The 19,772-nt window shown below is 39.2% G+C and overlaps 1 protein-coding gene across 3 annotated transcripts in view; it reads left to right on the top strand.

Annotated features, from left to right (window-relative positions):
• Positions 1-19,772, top strand: part of Kdm5b (lysine demethylase 5B) — a 68,093-nt gene that overhangs the window by 39,337 nt on the left and 8,984 nt on the right. For all 3 annotated transcript variants that reach the window (XM_038348851.1, XM_038348852.1, XM_038348853.1), the window contains exons 11-23: positions 765-946; positions 1,983-2,145; positions 3,956-4,075; positions 5,504-5,698; positions 8,722-8,903; positions 9,656-9,780; positions 10,246-10,396; positions 10,554-10,668; positions 11,205-11,560; positions 12,711-12,849; positions 14,223-14,402; positions 15,480-15,638; positions 18,964-19,449. In XM_038348851.1, coding sequence (XP_038204779.1) covers positions 765-946; positions 1,983-2,145; positions 3,956-4,075; positions 5,504-5,698; positions 8,722-8,903; positions 9,656-9,780; positions 10,246-10,396; positions 10,554-10,668; positions 11,205-11,560; positions 12,711-12,849; positions 14,223-14,402; positions 15,480-15,638; positions 18,964-19,449 — 2,553 coding nt within the window. The remainder of the gene's footprint in view (positions 1-764; positions 947-1,982; positions 2,146-3,955; positions 4,076-5,503; positions 5,699-8,721; positions 8,904-9,655; positions 9,781-10,245; positions 10,397-10,553; positions 10,669-11,204; positions 11,561-12,710; positions 12,850-14,222; positions 14,403-15,479; positions 15,639-18,963; positions 19,450-19,772) is intronic.

The raw sequence follows: 19,772 nt of genomic DNA, 5'->3' as shown, positions 1-19,772 counted from the left end.
AACCTGAGGAATTGAGTCCTTATTTAACATTAATGTTTATAAGTTTCCATTGTAGTGGACTCCTATGGCCAAATAATTTTTATATTTATTCTGTGGGCAGTCAGATTTAAAATGTGTATGCATATGTGTGGTGTTCATTTTATATTTTACATACACACGGAGAAGTATATAATCATGTGTCCAGCTTGATTAGTCTTCACAGACTGAACTCTTGAACACATGGGTAACCAGCCCTAGACCTGGAAAATCAGATATACTAGTGTGATGCTCCCTCCCTGCTTTTCATCTCCTCACTTCCCTCTTCCAGGACAGTCACTATTACACTATCCCAACTCCTCGCTAATGAGGTAGATTAGTTTGCCTCGTTTTGAACTCATGTCTTCCTTCATGTTTTGAATTTCATGCTCAGTTCTCCTATATCCTAAAACAAAACAAGGGCAGTTTTGTGTGTGTGTGTGTGTGTCTGTAAAATTCAAGTCCACTTATTTAAGGTCCCAACCAGATACCATATAGAGTTAGAGGTCATCCTACTTTGACTTTAAGCCCTTTATTTTATTTCAAAGGAGCTCTATTGCTGTTTCTGTTTGGTTTGATCTGGCTTTTTGGGAGGGGGTTGTTTTGTTTGTTTGTTTGTTTAATTGCATACATGTATACCATACCAATATAATAAATATAAGAAAATAAGAAAGGAAAAAATAAACATTTCTAAAGAGTTAGCATGGTACAAATATAACTTTATCCCCTTTTTTTCTGGCTCATTTTAGGAGTATCTTGACAGTGGCTGGAATTTGAACAATATGCCAGTGATGGAGCAGTCTGTCCTTGCCCATATTACTGCTGACATATGTGGCATGAAGCTCCCTTGGTTGTATGTGGGCATGTGCTTTTCTTCCTTCTGTTGGCATATTGAAGACCACTGGAGCTATTCAATCAACTACCTTCACTGGTGAGAAATTTTATATGGAGCTTATGAGCAGTGTGTTAGCTGAATAGGAAATTTCTCTTTTTCAGGTATGAGTTGCCTGTGTCTGAAGGTAATGGGTTCTTTTTAATTTAGCTTCTATTAGATTAGGTTTACTATCAAGTTATATCAAGTATAGGATGTTTCTAGGAATAGTATAGTTTTTATCTGAACTTCACTAACAAGTTAAAGCACCATGTAGCTTTTATTGGTACAGGAAATCTCATGGTAACCCATATATTTCTTTGGGACTATCAGTTTCCTTTTGTTGTGCTTAAGTCTGAAATATAATACTTAGACCTCTGTAATCCCTGCAGACTTTTGAACTTTACTGTTTAAACTTTTCACCTAAAAGCCATTTTTCTCTACATTTGTTTCCATCTCCCCTATTTCTTATACTTCGAAGTACTAAAATATTTTAAAATCCATAGCCCACTCTCTTTGAGGATGTACCACAAGAGAGAGAGTGCTGCACTGGCATATGAATATGCAACGTGGTTCTGCTTTCTTAGGCGATTGCCCCAGATGTTACAGGAAGATGATGTTTATCAGACCTCACAGGAATGGCACAGATTAATTGGTTGACAATTTAAAGTGCTTTGAAGAATAAGAACTCTTTAGAAATGCTAATTGCCTTATTTTTATTTGATTTAATCCTTTTCCAGCAGAATGGGCAAGGGAAAAGGAAACTGGAAGGCTGCCATCTTTCTCAGTTGATGAAGGAAGTTGTGGAAAACATGTATTCTCTAGCAAATGTGATTCTTTATATTAGAAACTCTAGATGTCTGCATTTTGTCAAGTGGGATCTGGGATGATGCTGACCTCAGATGCAAAGTCTCCTATTTTATACTTGAAGGGAAAATGCACTACATACCATCCACTACATTTCTAATGTTAATGTCTTTGATTTAGACATTCGTTTGTAGCTCACTCTTACAGAACAAGCTTAGAAAAATGTGAATTGCTTAACTTTGTGTGTGTTGGTATTATAAATAGATTGACTTTTATATTCTGTTTCTAGGGGTGAGCCAAAAACCTGGTATGGAGTTCCAGGATATGCTGCAGAGCAGCTAGAAAATGTAATGAAGAAACTAGCTCCAGAGCTCTTTGTGTCCCAGCCAGATCTCCTCCACCAGCTGGTGACCATCATGAACCCCAATACTCTGATGACTCATGAAGTGCCTGTATGTTGTGATTTAACCCTCCTGCTATTCCACTTATTCCCTACTTCTCTATTACTCTTTTTCTTCTTTTCTTTTTAAAAAGTTAGTGTTTTTATAATATAATTTGTTAAGATAAGGTGCTTTTTAATGCTGTATAGCACTAATCCAATGGCTCAGGTACTAAGAAAACATAAACTTATTGTAGTTAATATATAGATATCGAAAAGACTTGCTTTGTAAATGAGCGCAGTACTTTTCAGTGTACAATTCCGCATAGTTTTAGGTTGTATAGCCATTACCACTAATGGTTTCTGTACTATAAATTTTGTTTATAGCTTCAGTCAACAAAAATGTAAAAAATAGTTACTTACAAATACAAAATAAAAAATAGTTACTTACAAATACAAAATAGTTTATTAAGAAAATGGTTAGCTTCTGTTACAGTTAGATCAAAACTCCAGTTTTAAAATTTTTTAAAAATAATTGATAAATTTGGTTTGTATGTGTTTTGTTTGTATGACTGTTTTTATGTGCTCCATACACATGAGGAATCTGAAGGTCAGAAGAGATATCAGATCCCCTCAAACACAACTTACAGGTGGTTGTGAGCTGCCACATGGGTGGTGGGAACTGAATCCCACCCAGTTTCCAAGTCTTGCTGTCTTGTTTCTACCTAAAAGAATAATTTGGGAGCCGGGCGGTGGTGGCGCACGCCTTTAATCCCAGCACTCGGGAGGCAGAGGCAGGCGGATCTCTGTGAGTTCGAGACCAGCCTGGTCTACAAGAGCTAGTTCCAGGACAGGCTCCAAAGCCACAGAGAAACCCTGTCTCGAAAAACCAAAAAAAAAAAAAAAAAAAAAAAAAAAAAAAAAAAAAGAATAATTTGGGTTGGAATTTTCTTCAGTGGAAATCTTATAAGCTCAGGCCCTGGATTTAATTCCCAGCACTCCATAAAGAAGAGGGAACAATGAATCTTACTTAATCTCATAATCTTATTTTTGAATGATTAACCAAAGTGTCACACTTGGTAGGACTATATTAATGGTGGTGCTGGGAACTGAACCTAGGGTCTTGATTTACTAGATGTACACACTGTCCTGGTTCCACTTCTCAGCCAGAATTGGCTGTTTTCTACTGCTAATCACCCTCCCTCCTGTTAAACATCTGTGGGTGTATGTGTATGCCTGCATTTGGGTGTTGTGCCTCAGGGACCATCAGGCATGATGTTTTAGGATTTTAATATGAGGCTCATTAAGTATGTATTCATGGACAATAATTTAGAGAATAATGATTTAATGTATGAAACACCTATCAAGTCTTAATTTTAGTATGTTTCTTGTTGGATTTTTCCCATTTGTCAGAATTGGAATCAAATATAGGAGCTGGATTCAGGGCCTAGGATAATAAATGGATTAGTTATTCTTCCTGGTCTGGAACCTGCTATGCAGTCCAGACCAACTTCCAGTTCACAAGCATCTGCTTCTCTTGGCTTCATTCACTCTTGCTGAACCTTAGGACGTCCCTGATTGTATCTGTAAGGGATGATGCATCTTATCTCTTAGATGGGGCCTTACTTGGTGTGAGCCCTATCTTCTGTTCAGACTAACTAGTGCAGTTATTGTGGTATACACTCTAGCTTGTGCCAGAAGTTAGGTGATTGTACCACAGTAACTTTTTTCTCCTCAGTTTTAATTGATAGAAGGTATATATGTACAGATGTTTGTTTGTCCTGTCCTGTTTGTCTGGTGAGTCATTTAATAGTGCATGTCTAAATTGACTTTGAGAATGTTACTGTCAAACCTTAAAAAATCTCTCATTCCTGTCTCTGTAGGTTTATCGAACAAATCAATGTGCTGGGGAGTTTGTAATCACATTTCCAAGAGCCTATCACAGTGGTTTCAACCAAGGTTTTAATTTTGCTGAGGCTGTTAACTTCTGCACTGTTGATTGGGTATGTATTACAAATTTGAGCTTTCTCAAATCTACAGTTTTCCTGTGGAAATGGTATATAATGTTTTGAAAATTGTCTTGTATACTTTGCTGCTCATCTGGTTACTATGCAAGTTCTTTTCCAGTCTGCAATGAGATAAAGTACTTTGTAACACCTTGCATGGCATTCAGACCTGTATCACATTGCTTATTTTAGTTGACATTACATTTCTTTTGTAGCAAGACCCCTTTCTCTGTTTTTTAAAGTGTGTATGTGTTTGTTTTTCTGCACATACACATGCACAGGCATGTACTTGGACCAGTAGAGGCCAGAAAAGGCATTATGTTTACAGACGATTGTGACTAGTCTGACATGGTTGCTAGGAACTGAAGCTTTTTTAAGTTGTACAAGATTTAAATCAACTTTTTGTTGATAAAGCAATGGTTTAGTTTTGTTTTCCAGTGTTACCAAGCCTAACCCTGAGCTATTTGTTGCAAACTATTCTCCTACCTCAGGTTCTATGGAACTTTTTAACTTGTAGCAGGACTCTGAAGAGCAGTCTAAGGACTTAACAAACCTGAAGTTTGTTAGAGATTACAGACTAGTAACAAATATTAGTAGAATTGGCCTAATTATCCACAATGCAAAAATTCAATGACATGTTTATTTCAGTTCATTGCAGAGTTGAAATTTTATGTAACAAGGTGTGTGATAAAATTTAGTGACTTGTAGCTTTCTAATGTTTTGAGACAAGGTCTCTTAAAAATCTGTATAGTTGAGGATGGCCTAGAATTACAGATCTTCCTGCTTTTAGCCTACAAGAGCTGGAATTTAGGCATGTGCCACCATCTAGTGCTTCTCTTGAAAAATAGCATTAGTTCTTTCCTTACTTTCCACCATACAGGTGTTTTTTTTTTTTTTTAAATATTTATTTATTTTACATACAATATTCTGTCTGTGTGTATGTCTGCAGATGAGAAGAGGGCACCAAACCTCATTACAGATGGTTGTGAGCTGGGAATTGAACTCAGGACCTTTGGAAGAGCAGGCAATGCTCGTAACCTCTGAGCCATCTCTCCAGCCCCCCCACCATACAGTTTTTGAGTATTAGTTGTCCACTGGAGTAAAGGAAGCCTAGGAGTTCGGCACAGTTGTTTTAGGAAATATACAAATATTTCCCATTAGACTCCACATTACTCACAATAACTCATTGTCAGTACATTGTCATTTTTTTTCTTAACCAGTTTTCAACTTAAGTTACCCAATGTGCCATATCTTTAGAGCACAAAAATAATAGGCCCAGGGCTTTGGGAATCTGAGTCTGGTTAGGGTTAATGGGGGTAGGTGTTTTGACCTAGATTACATTATTTGGTAATATGATATAGTAAATCAAAAGTTTTTGGAAATTAAAAAAGTGACTATGTCCAATTTCCTCTGCTTGTGACACAGCTACCATTGGGCCGCCAGTGTGTGGAGCATTACCGCTTGCTACACCGTTATTGTGTCTTTTCCCACGATGAGATGATATGCAAAATGGCTTCCAAAGCTGATGTATTAGATGTTGTAGTTGCATCAACTGTTCAGAAAGACATGGCTATTATGATTGAGGATGAAAAAGCTTTAAGGGAAACTGTGCGTAAATTGGTAAGCTTTTTGGAAATCCAGTCCCTTGTCTCTGACTTACTAAAGTTCTTGTACTTTACTATGATTTTAAGAAGCTTTTCCTTGCATTTCTAATTGACATGTAGTAATATTTTGTTTTAATATGTATTTACTGTTTTATCCCTTGTATCATCATTTGTGTAAAGTACCTTCAAATGGTTTGTCTGATTTAATTATAAAATTATATTATTACAGTAGCGCTGCTCCCTTGTCTCTGTCTGTGTTTGTGTCTGTCTCTGTTTATCGCTCCCTTTCTTTGCTATACTAGTGTCTCCTGTATCCCAGGATGGTATGTGGGCCTTGATCTTCCTGCTTCCACTTTTCAAGTGCTAGATTACAAGCTTGCCTCTTTTTTTATTATATTTTATTATGTATCCTTAAGATATTTTGTATAATTCAAAGCCAAAGTCACAAGGATTTTCTCTAGAAACTTTTAAATTTTCATGGCTGCTGGACCATTTTATTTAATTTTTGTTATTTTTAAAATACAGGTTTAAAGTGTTTTGGGTTTTTATTTATTTTTGCATATGGATGTCCAGTTGTCTCTTCACAGTGTCTTAGTTTTTATTTTCTCTGTTGAATTGCCTTGGTACCTTGGTTTTAAACCTATTAATCTAACCTATTGCTAATATAAATGGTCTTTACTACTGTAATTTTCTTTTATGATTTAAATTTTATTTTTAATTACCAGCATATGTGTATATGTCTGTGTGTGTAGAGTTTTGTGCATGTGAGGTCAGTGCCCACGCAGGCCAGAACAGGATGTCCAATAGCTTGGAACTGAAGTTACAGGCAGTTCTAAGCTCAGTAGCATAGGTACTGGGCCCTTTTTAAGGTTCGTACAGTTAACATTGAGCTCTTTCTAACCCTCTAATTTTCTAAAACCTTTGAAATAAGTAATAACTGGTGTGAGTCTTCCAAGACAAGGTCACATAGAGCCCAGTCTGGCTTTAACTGTCTATGTAGTCAAGAATGACTTTGAACTTCTTTCTGATTATCCTGACTCTACTTTCCCAATATTAGAGTTATAGGTATATGGTACCATACTCAGTTTTATTCAATGCTGAAATCAACCTCAGGGCTTGGAGTATATAAGGCAAACACTCTACCAAGTGAGCTACACTCCTTACCTCTTTGTTCATTTGCATTTTCCTGTTACAGTTTTGATTTAATAGATTTTTAAAAATGGATTCTTTTGAATCAACCACATATACAATCATTTTCTTTTATATGCCACTAAATATTCTCTATTGGGAGCCCATTATGGACCAGTAGGCTATCTACTGTCCCCTGATAATTTATAGTTGGAGAAAGCAATGCCTAGTGGATTACTGAGGTCTACATCAGTAATGATAGCTAGTGATTACCTGCAGAAGAACTGGCTAAGACCAAAATTCCAGCCTGATGTGTAATAGGAACTACCTCAAGCTAAAGAGCTGGTAACTGTTGATAGCTACTCCGGGACGGAGAGTGATTTTTCTTAGGCAATGTACCTGTGGGAGGTTGTCGATTCTCCAGTGAATGACCCCACACTCATGTACCTGTGGGCAGCACTTAATTGGACTTACTGAGTTACTAAACACAAACAAACAAAAAAAATGGAGACAAAACTGGGAAAAGGATGTTTGGGAGAGCATTGTATTAGGGGGCGGATGTAATTAAGATACATAGGTAGAAAATTCTTTAAAATATTACATAAAAAATAATGGTAGCTAATTTCTGCAACTTTGTGAACTTTTTCCCAAGTTGTGGAATTTATAAACTACATGATTTCCAGTTTCATCTAAAATACAAAGTTGGTCTTTGGTATCCTTCAGTCTCAACTCTCCAGACCAAGGAAGGACTTTTCAATAATTATGATTAAAATGACAAATGCATCCGTTAGTGTTTCATACTTCGTCTTTGCTGACTTAGCAGTAATTGTCAGGAATAGTTACAATGTTAAAGTAAAACAAAGAAGTCTAATGAGTTAACCAGAATTGTCATTCAAGGTTGAGTTTTGATGTAGATGAGAAAAGACAGTAGAAGTTTGGCTTCAAGGGACAAAAGATATCTATTAGAAGGGCCTTTTGAGATCAGATAGGATGCACTATAGTTGAAATGTTTACTTTGGGACTTTAAAATATTTTCTCAATGGGACTTTATCTCCTGAATTATACATTTTCTAACTTATTCAATGATATGTTCAGGTAGCTTTCTGTCTGTTCCTACTACAGCCATCTTGGTTTGTAGTATTAATTTTTTTAAACCCTTTTTTTAGTTTTAAAGTGTGTGGTGGGGTCAGAAGAGGGCATCAGACCTCCTGCAGAGCCAGAGCTGCAGTCCTTGTGAGCCAGGAACTCTGTATTCTGCAGGAGCCATGTGTGTCATCTTCAGCTTCTCTGTTGAGGAAGATGCTAAATCAAATCCAGGGCTTTGTGCATTGTAGGCAAGTGCTCTGAGTTGCATCGCCAGCTGCTTTTTATATTTTCTGTGATAGAAAGCATATGTCTTTCTTTTTTTCTTTTTTTTTTTTTTTTTTTTTGGTTTTTCGAGACAGGGTTTCCCTGTAGTTTCTAGAGCCTGTCCTGGAGCTAGCTCTTGTAGACCAGGCTGGCCTCGAACTCAGAGATCCGCCTGCCTCTGCCTCCCGAGTGCTGGGATTAAAGGCGTGCGCCACCACCGCCCGGCTGCATATGTCTTTCTTTTGCTCTTCTCTATGTTCAAACTTCAGTAAAGTAAATTTGGAGTAAGATAGGTTGCTAACCTCAACAGTATTAATTCAGCATTGTTTTTGTTTACGCTTAGATCATAATGGTTAGACATGGGACCTTACCTTTACCCAAGGAGGGATTCCCGCTGGACAAGTGGATTAACATGCTAGGCTATTGTTATTTTGTAATCCATTTAGTTTTAAATGGTGCTTATGGATTTTAACTAAGGCTTTAAAAAATTCTGTGCATGCTTGTCATGGTCTTTTAGATTGTATTATTCTTTCGAAGCCTCTAATATAGATTTAATTTTAGGGAGTAATTGACTCAGAAAGAATGGATTTTGAACTGTTGCCAGATGATGAACGGCAGTGTTTACAATGCAAGACAACATGCTTCATGTCTGCCATCTCCTGCTCTTGTAAACCTGGCCTGCTTGTTTGCTTACATCATGTGAAACAATTGTGTTCCTGCCCCCCTTATAAGTATAACCTGCGGTAAGTAGGAAGGATAAATTTTCATTTTTTTTCCTTTGGGAAAGCATGGAATTGTTTATTTCTCTTTGTGTGTACATGTGCATATGTGTATAGTCGTGCATGTGTGTGTGAGAGAGATCACATTCATGTGTGCTTGTGGAGTCAGAGAACAGCTTCAGGTGTTGTCTCTGGCCTTGCACCTTGTTTAAGGTAAGTTTTCCCGGTTCTTGGCTATACGCCAATCTGGTGGACCCATTAGCTTCCAGGGAGTCTCCTGTCTGCATCTGTATCAGCACTGCTTTTACATGGTACCTGAGTCTGTGAAGTGACCATGGCCATGGTAACTCTTTAGTCCATTATCCTCTTGGCAGGGAACATGGTAGCCCCAGGCAGGCATGGTAATTTAGAATTCTACATCTGAATCCAGAGGTAGCAGGAAGAGAGATTACTGGGCCTGGCCTGAACATTTGAAACCCCAAACCCCAACCCCAGTGACACACTTCTTCCAAATCCTAATACCTGTCAACTATTTCCACTCCTTAATGATCAAGCATCAAATATATGGGCTTATGGGGGGTGAATTCCTAGTCAAACCCCCACACATGGGTTTTGGGTATTGCTTTCATGGAAAGTGCTTTATTCATTGAGCCATCTTCCCAGCCTGCACCTAGTGTTTACTCAATGGCATCTCTAATTTAGGTCTTTGAATGTTGAGGATAAAACACCTTTCTCCACAGTCACCGGTGTCAAAGCTGTTTGTGCTCTGTATCCAGGTATAGATACACTCTGGATGACCTCTATCCGATGATGAATGCATTGAAGCTTCGAGCAGAGTCTTACAATGAATGGTCCTTAAATGTGAATGAAGCTTTGGAAGCAAAGATCAATAAGAAGAAAAGTATGTCATGCTTTTATTTAAATGTGATTTTTTTACCAGCAAAGCAGACTTGGATTTTGTTGTGCCAGCTTTCATTTATCGACAAAACAGATGACTGAAAACAGCCTAATTCATCCATAGGTCTGATACCTGAACAGGGTTCCAGATCTTTGGCAGAGGTTTTTGACTTTTTGAGACACGGTTTATCTAACAATTCTAGCTGTCGTGGAACTCATTCTGTAGACCAGGCTGTCCTCGAACTAAGGAAATCCAACTGCCTCTTCCAGGTGCTGGGATTAAAGGCATGTGGCACCACCACCTGACCTTGGCTCAGGTTTTAAAAGAAGAGTGGACAAAGCAGTTTGCCTCATGAGATAAATGTTGTCTAAAATATAATTATAATGTTACATTTATGGACGGACCTCCACTCTGTTTTGTAATTATAAACCTGATGATCAAAGAAAGATGACATGTTCTTTATTTTAGGTCTGGTCAACTTCAAAGCTTTAATTGAAGAATCAGAAATGAAGAAGTTCCCAGACAACGATCTTCTGCGTCACCTGCGCTTAGTCACACAGGATGCAGAAAAGTGTGCCTCTGTTGCCCAGCAGTTGCTTAATGGCAAAAGACAGACAAGGTATATATTTCTGATTATTTGAGATGTTAATCTATGGCATCTGAACCTAGAAACCTGTTACAATTTTTCCATTTCATTCCATCTGTGCTATTGGGACCTATGAATAATGAACATATGTGTTCTCATAGCTTTCTCAGGCCCTTGTCTTGTCTTTTAGGTACCGATCTGGTGGAGGAAAGTCTCAGAATCAGTTGACAGTGAATGAACTCCGACAATTTGTGACTCAGTTGTATGCTCTTCCCTGTGTCCTTAGTCAAACACCATTGCTAAAGGTAACGTTGTAAAGATGTGTGTGAGGATTTTGGGGTAAATACCATATTGTGTATACTTTATTGGCATTATTAAGTTGCCCTCTTCGTTGGTTAATTTGCATATAGCATGATAACCCACATTTCTAATCCCAGCACTTAAGATCCTGAGGCAGGAGAACTGCCATCAGCATGAAGCCAGTCTGGGCTCCATAATAAGTCCAAGGGGGCTGGAGAGATGATGGTTCAGTGTTTTTGAGCTCTTGCTGTACAACTATGAGAAGAGGTTGGATTCTAGCCTCCATGTAACAAATTAGGCATCCTGCACATGCCTCTAACCCCAGTTCCAAGAGAGCTCTGAAACAGGATTATTGCCAAGACTGACTGACATGTGTTGCCTCATTCACTCAAATTATTACTGACATAGTGTGGCTTGGTGAAGAGGCTTGCACTGGTTGTGAATTTCAGGTTTGAAGTTTGAGAAAAGTACTGAAGTCCGAATTTGATGGGATGCCTTGTACTAACTATTTGGCTATGCTTGCTTGCTTGCTTGCTTTTAGGATCTCTTGAATCGGGTAGAAGATTTCCAACAACATAGCCAGAAACTACTGTCTGAGGAAATGCCTAGTGCTGCTGAACTGCAGGACTTACTGGACGTCAGCTTTGAATTCGATGTTGAACTTCCACAACTCGCTGAGATTCGTATTCGCTTAGAACAGGCCCGTTGGCTAGAAGAGGTGCAACAGGCTTGCCTAGACTCCAGTTCCCTTTCTTTGGATGATATGAGACGACTCATAGACTTAGGGGTGGGGCTGGCTCCATATGCAGCAGTGGAGAAAGCTATGGCCCACCTGCAAGAACTGCTTACAGTTTCAGAGCACTGGGACGACAAAGCTAAAAGTCTTCTTAGAGCAAGGTAAAACAAAACACATCTCAATCTCTCTCTTGGGAAGTTTGGATGACAGGTGAACTTTAAAACATAGAGCACAGAAGCCAGCACACTGTCCAACATAGCTGTCCTTGTAAATACTTGGACCAAAAGCTTATCTGTTTGGGCCTGCTTTGAAATATGGGTAAAGAAAATTAGCCAGGGTTAGTGATGCACACCTTTAATCCTAGCACTCAGGAGGCAGAGACAGGAGGGTCTCTGAATTCAAGGCCAGCCTGATACGCAGATTTACCATATACTCTCCAATAATACTGTCTTTGGGAAAAGAAAAACTTTACAAATATAGAACTGTTCAAACTTACAGTTAATAAATAAGATCCACAGTCATGAAAGACAAATGTCTGAGAGTTTAATTCTGTGCAGTAATAATGCAGAATATTTTCAGTAGAAATAACTTTAATTTTGCTCTTGCTGAGTAAATCAGGATGTTTAATCTGAGTTTTTAGGTTGAGGTGTGTTAGCCAGAGGTGAAAAGGAAGTTATTCCTTAGTCTTGCTTTCTATATAGCAAGCAAATCTTTATTGTTTAGTGGGCAGCATTAGCATTAAAACATCTAGGTTACATACAGATGATGCATTTTTAAAATAGTGGTCATTGAGCAAAGGATGTAAAATTTTTTGTATTGTGCTTTGTGTTACTATTTTAGAGATTTTCTTAGTTCATCTGATTCTTGACATCTAGCATAACACAGAATAAATTACTAATTTTGTATTACTTTATGCAGTAGAACTTTGTTATCATAAAATCAGGAATAGGTAGAAATCAAATGGTTTTGGAACCTGGGACTGGGGAGATGGTTCAGCTGTTAAAAGTGCCTTCTGCTTTGTCGTCATCACACAAGCTTCATCTGCCTGACACTCCAGCTCCAGGGTTTCTGATGCCCTCTGCAGGCACTCTTTCATGCACACACTCACACACACATAAAATAAAATGATGACAATCTTACTTGCTCTTCAATCTTAATCATTTCAAATGAGTTTACTTGATATGTAGTGGTCAGTACCCTTAATAAAGACTTTTTTTAAACCATGATGAATTTGTTTAGAAATTATTTTCCTAGTCGTTTGGAAAATGTAAGAAAAATACAGTTCTGATTCTTTGTGTTTTGCTTTTATAGACCACGGCATTCTTTGAGTAGCCTTGCTACAGCAGTAAAGGAGATTGAGGAGATCCCTGCCTATCTGCCCAATGGTGCAGTCTTGAAAGATTCAGTGCAGAAAGCCAGAGACTGGCTTCAAGATGTAGATGCATTGCAGGTTGGTTAAAAATAAGACGGAAGAAAAATGTCTTCAATATAAGTGCAATTAGCTGCGGGTTTTTTCCCCTACCTGGACAGATGTAGGAAAGAAGCTTTTCAAGTAGTGGTTTTTCAGCAGCCCTTGTTTCCTTCAGTGTTTGACAGCAGAGGGGATAAGCAGGTGGATGTGGATGTGGAGCAGGTTACAGTCCTCTGGTAACTGAACTGTTAGCTTACAAGTGTTAAATCTCTCAGCCTGGGCTCTGAGACCCTAGACCCTGAAAATATGACAGCTCTCAAGCATGTAATGACGATGCCTACAGGTTTTTTAGATTATTTTTCATACGTATGATTGTTTTGCCTGTATGTATATCTCTGCATCATATGTATGCCTGACGAGTTCAGAAGAAGATGTTGAATCCCCTGCAACTTATATAAGTTATAGGTGGCTGTAAAATGGCTTCACCGTGGGTGCTGAGATTCAAACCTGAATCCTCAGGAAGAACAGCCAGTGCTGTTGACCTCTTTCCAGCCCAGTCCTATAAAACATCTTTCATTCCTTGACAGTTTCCCTAATTTCCTTCTCCCACTCCTTGGATAGCCTCCAGTAGGTCCCTCTCCCCTTTTCATGGTCTCCTTTTTTTTTTTTTTTTTTTTTTCCCATGGACCTATCCTTGACATATAGGAGTCAGAATCTCTGGGATGGGGACCGGGAAACTGTGTATAAATAAATTTCCCAGATGATTTTTTTTGTTTTGCTCTTGAAGACAGGGATTCTCTGTAATAGCTTTGACTGTCCTAGAACTCCCTTTGTAGACCAGGTTGACCTTGAACTCAGAGACCCACCTCTGCCTCCTGAGTGCTGAGATAAAAGGTGTGTGCCACCACCACAATGACCGGATGATTCTTTTATGTGCCAAAGTTTTAAGAAGCATTGAACTTTCTAACTTTCTAATTATTTTCTGAATAATTTATACTGAATTATTTTAGTAATTCAGTACTGACAAGTGAATTGGGGTAAAATGCTATTGTTTATCTTTTTTAAAATGCAAGTCAAAAGTCTTAAGTTTGTTCAAATTTATTTCTGTTGAAGTAAATTTCTTTGCTACTGTTCATAAGGACCAATGTGGTACATGAATTTATCAATGGGTGTAAATAGAAACTTATATGTGGGTAAGAATAACCAGGCAAAAGGAATAATTATCTCACATTAATTTTTTTATCCATTGGAGCCTAGCATTAACTAAATTTGTGGGCTGTTTGTTAAATGAAAAACAAATGGTGTTCGCTCTCTCTCCCCCCGCTTGGTGAACTTAATATGTTGAAATCATAGGTCATTGTTCTTGTTCTTTTCCTATTTTGTATAGAAATATTCTTTTCTTAATTTATTAGGCAGGAGGACGTGTGCCAGTGTTAGAAACACTCATCGACCTTGTTGCAAGAGGCCGATCTATCCCAGTACATCTGAATTCTTTACCAAGATTGGAGTCACTAGTAGCCGAGGTTCAGGCTTGGAAAGAATGTGCTTCTAAAACATTCTTGACTGAGAATTCTCCATATTCTTTGTTAGAGGTAAGTTTGCAACTATCTTTAGTTTGAATTATGTCTATAGCATGCAAAAGTAACTTCATTTATAGGCAGAGTTTTATGTCCTACCCGGCCCCACAGCCATTCGGTACCAAATAAATACACATTGGCTTATATTAAGAACAAACTGTTTGGCCTCTTAACTCAGACTTATTATTAACTAGTTCTTACTACCACCCAGTTCATAGCAGTTGCATGGAAACAGACTTCATCTTCTGCCTTCCATAGGCACTGTACACACATGGTGCACAGATACACATGGAGGAAAATATCCATACGCATAAAGTAAAAATAGATAAAATGAAGGTAATAAATTAGTCAGATGTAGAGTCTAATTTGATTGACCATAAACAGAAACCTTTTCCTAGCCAGGTATGATGTACACATCTGTAGACCCTAAACTGGAGAGAAAAAGCAGACAACTGCCACAATTTCAAAACCACCTGGTGCCAGAGTAAGACTCCATTGTACACGAAACAAAACTTAATGGAAACATGTTCTTCTCTAAACATCAATGGACTGTGTATCCTACATGTAGCCAGAAACATTTAAGGTTGCTAAGAACAAGCCACAGTAGATAGAGCCACCCATGAGTGCTGTGGGAGAATGCTCTTGTAAACTGTAAAGATGTCACTTGTATTGGTTTAATGAAACGCTGATTGGCCAATATCCAGGCAGGAATTATAGGTGGGGTGACCAGACTAGGAGAATACTGGGAAGAAGGACTCAGTCTGTAGTCACCAGTCAGTCACAGAGGAAGCCACAGATGAAAATGCCTCACTGATAAAAGGTACCAAGACACGTGGTTAAACATAGACAAGAATTATAGGTTAATTTTTTTTCAGGCATGCTTCTCCCCCCCTTTTTTTCTTTAATCATTTCTTTGTGTGTGTACACACGTGCACATACATGCACATGAGTAGAGTTTTCAGACTTAGGCAGCACGTTTCAAAGAAAATGATAGATAACAAAAAATGTTCATATAGCCTACTATTTAAAAGTCTTTTAACTTACCTAATCTGAAATTTGTTTGAACAATGGTTGTGTTTTCTCTCACATTAGGTGCTTTGTCCTCGTTGTGATATTGGCCTTTTGGGGTTGAAAAGGAAGCAGAGAAAATTGAAGGAGCCTTTACCAACTGGGAAGAAAAAAAGCACCAAATTAGAGAGTCTGAGTGACCTGGAGAGGGCCTTAACTGAAAGCAAAGAGACTGCTTCAGCTGTACGTAGTAGGATGTCTTTTTCTGGTTTGTTTTTAGGGGAGGATAGCTTATTACCCTTTCAGGTACTATGTGGAATATTAACATGTTTACTGGGATAACTTGCAGAGCGCTTGACGTTGCCAAAATGTCTTTTAAAATTGTCAAGTTTAAAGATAGCTGTTACGGCCAGGCTGTGGTGGCACATACCTTTAATCCCAGCCTCTACAGAGTGAGTTACAGGACAGCCAGGGCTACACAGAGAAACCCTGTCTTGGAAAACGAAAACACTGTTCCAATGGTAAAAGCTTGCCTGGCATTAATGGGTTCCTGAATTCTGGAAAATAATAAAATATTAAACATCCCCAGAGGTGCATAAAATTTGGAGTAGGCCACCCAATCCGAGTCTTTGTTTGAGATGGGTTCTCTCTGGTTGCCTTGAAATTTAGTATGTATGCCAGGCTGACCTCACATTTAAAGAGTTCTTCCTGCCTCTGCCTCTTGAGTGCTGGGATTAAAGGTGTGTGTCACCAAGCTTCGTTCAGTCTGAGTCTTGACCTTGAGAACTTGTTTGGAGGTTCTAATGTTTGGAGGTTCTAAGTGCAGCTACTTGTGTACCCTTGACCGAAGGCTGGTCCTCCTCTATTGGGGAAGGTCATCCTCATCTACCAATCACGCAGCTTTAGGAGGGATGCATATGGAACGGGAAGAAGAGGACACCTGCCTAGCCAGCCAGATCAGCAGAATCAACCCTGACGATCAATGGGGTGACAGATCGCCCTCACTTCCTCAATCTGAGTCTTAAATATTGAGCACGCATATGGGTTTATCTAGAAATACTAGTTAGGAGATCAAGGCTGCCAGAAAGGTGAAACAAGTTAACTTGTCATAGGAAGCACTTTAAAAGTATACCAGTCCACTCGGGAGGCAGAGGCAGGCGGATCTCTGTGAGTTCGAGGCCAGCCTGGTCTACAAGAGCTAGCTCCAGAACAGGCTCTAAAAAAGCTGCAGAGAAACCCTGTCTCAAAAACCAAAAAAAAAAAAAAAAAAAGTATACCAGTCCTTGGCGGGGTGGGACTCAGGAGGCAGGGGCAGGTGGATCTGTGAGTTTCAGGCCAGTCACTTATATAGTGAGACCCTATCTCAAACGTAAATATATATACTACATAATTGAGTCTTACTCACATTTTGTAAGCATTGTTGATTCAGGATAGCACCAATAAAGTGAGATTGTGTCTAAGTAATGCTTAGTGAGCATGATGTCATGATGAAAAGGGGTATAGCTGTGAGAGTTGGATGCTCTAACGACACAGAGCATTGCCTGACTGATGAGATTGCTCAGTGGGTGAAGGTCCTTGCCAAACTTAGATTCATTAAGAATACCCTCATTATGTCCCTTAACAGTGAGATTAATTCTGGGGGGTGCGTTGTTGGTCAGTTTAGTCATTGTGTATCATACCAGCTGATACCAGCTAATATGACTGCAATGGCAGTAGACTGTACAGTCTTACCAGATCACTGTATATGCTGACCATGCTGACCAAAGCATTACCACACAGTGTGTAACTGTGGAACTTGACTCATCCTTGGGCCACAGCACCTTTTCTGTTGTAGCTATCTGGCCTCTTGCGATTGACACATAAATTGACCGAAATTTATGAATTTTGACACCTGGAATCTTTTCAAGTCTTAGGAAAGTCTTTCCCCATTCTGATGTTTTCAAGGTAGCTACTGTATCTTTGGTTCATTTTATGAAGACTTCATTGAAAATGATAGTTCTTTCCTTGAAATACACAAATGCCTATCTCAACTTCTCATGGCAGTAAATCTCATAGATTCTAGTAGACCTATCTAATTCATGAGCTCCTTGCTTAAGAATTCCCTTGTGTGCATAGTGTATGGCTATGGTAAGGTTCTGAAAAATTTGCCTACCATTGCTATGCTGTAGGAGGGAACCTTATTACCCATAACATACATATACACATATCTATTTATATGAACGTACATTCAATAAAATATATTATCTCTCTTTTTTGTTTTGTTTTTTGTTTGTTTGTTTGTTTTTTGGTTTTTCGAGACAGGGTTTCTCCGTGGCTTTGGAGCCTGTCCTAGAACTAGCTCTTGTAGACAAAGCTGGCTTCAGACTCACAGAGATCCGGCTGCCTCTGCCTCCCAGGTGCTGGGATTAAAGGTGTACGCCACTACCCGGCTATGTTATCTTAATATACCAAACGTTTGTTATTTGATTTACTTCTATACCCATCCCTACCATTAAAAAAATATTCTTCATTCATTTATCCACTTCTACAATCTGAAAAGAAGTAATGAGTAATTCGTTCTGTCCTTATGAGTCAGGCGTCTCATCTGATGACTCAAGATTGATCTGACTTTTTGAGGCAGGGTTTCTCCATGTAAAAGCTCTGGCTGTCCTACTTTGTAGACCAGTGTGGTCTCTAACTCACAGAGATCTGCCTGCCTCTGTCTCCCCAGAGGCAGATTACAGGCATGTGTGTCACTTAATGGTTTTCTATTTTTTTTTTGTTAGGGCTTAATTTCATAGCCTATTATTAATGTGTTCATTACATGTAAATGACTTAGTGAACAAAACTAGACATAGATCAGCCACTGTGTGGTGATTGTTTGAGCACCCCCACACACGCACGTGCCTAGCCCCATTGTAGTTCAGGCTGAATTGAAGCTCAGGCTAAACTCAAACTCAGTCTCCTGAGTGCCATGCTTTCATTCTTAAGCTACCACACCTGACTCTAGACTTTTCTGTCATGTACCTTCCTAGAAGGCCACCCAATCTAAGGGAACGAAACCTAGTAGAGAAGGTCAGAAATGAGCATACAGAAAATATCAGCACTAGTCTTTTTTTAAAAATATTTATTTATTTATTTATTTATTTATTATGTATACAATATTCTGTCTGTGTTTATGACTGTAGGCCAGAAGAGGGCACCAGACCCCATTACAGATGGCTGTGAGCCACCATGTGGTTGCTGGGAATTGAACTCAGGACCTCTGGAAGAGCAGTGGTGCTCTTAACCTCTGAGCCATCTCTGCAGCCCCAGCACTAGTCTTTTCATAGAAGTAAATATTCAGGCCATAAATGTACAAGTCAGACTTTTAAGAAGTGATGTAGGTTAGGTGATTGTTTAGACTGTGTGCAAGGCACCTCTCATTTGTAGCGTTTGCAGATGTTGGCAGTGGAATGTGGCTTAGCTTGAGACAGAGCTTGCTTTGGATTTGAGTGCAGATAATCTACTTTGGAGTACATCTAATTAACTTAGAGTTGTGGAAGATAGTTCTCTGTGACCATATCCTTGATGGCTAACTCCTTTTCAGATGGCAACTCTTGGGGAAGCTCGCCTAAGAGAGATGGAAGCTTTGCAGTCTCTCAGATTTGCCAATGAAGGGAAATTGCTGTCACCTGTCCAAGATGTAGAGATGAAAGTCTGCCTGTGTCAGAAGACTCCAGCTACTCCCATGATCCAGTGTGAACTCTGCCGGGATGCTTTCCACACTAGTTGTGTGGCAGTACCCAGTATTTCACAAAGCCCCCGAATCTGGCTTTGTCCTCATTGTCGGAGGTCGGAGAAGCCTCCATTAGAGAAAATTCTGCCCCTGCTGGCCTCCCTGCAGCGTATAAGAGTTCGTCTTCCTGAGGGGGATGCTCTTCGCTACATGATTGAAAGAACCGTGAACTGGCAACATAGAGCCCAGCAACTGCTTTCTTCAGGGAATCTAAAACTTGTGCAAGACCAAGTGGGCTCTGGACTGTTGTTTAACAGATGGCAGGCTTCAGCAGGACAGGCACCAGAGACAAACAAGGTGAGCCTGGGTTTTGTGGGGTGTTGACATCTGCATAGCTCTGTTCTTCTGTCTGGTATTTGTGTTCCTGAGACCATCCCTCTTCCTGTCACTAGCAATATGGCACTTCCCTGTTTAGTTAGGGTCATTTAGCTCTGCTCTGTCATTTAGTTTTCTCTATCCCCCTAATTGTCAAGAGTTTTTGTTTGCTTGCCTTTAAAATTATCATTAATTATTATTGTGTGTGCTCGTGCACATGCATGATTTAAGGGCCTGAATATGAACGTCAAAAGGCTGTCTTTTATGGAACAGTTCTGTCTTTATACGGGTTCTGAGATCTCTGG

The sequence above is a fragment of the Arvicola amphibius genome, chromosome 12 (genome assembly GCF_903992535.2).
Source record: "Arvicola amphibius chromosome 12, mArvAmp1.2, whole genome shotgun sequence".
NCBI lineage: Eukaryota > Metazoa > Chordata > Mammalia > Rodentia > Cricetidae > Arvicola > Arvicola amphibius.
Note: the sequence above shows the minus strand (reverse complement) of the source record. Positions and strands in the feature narration are given on the sequence as shown.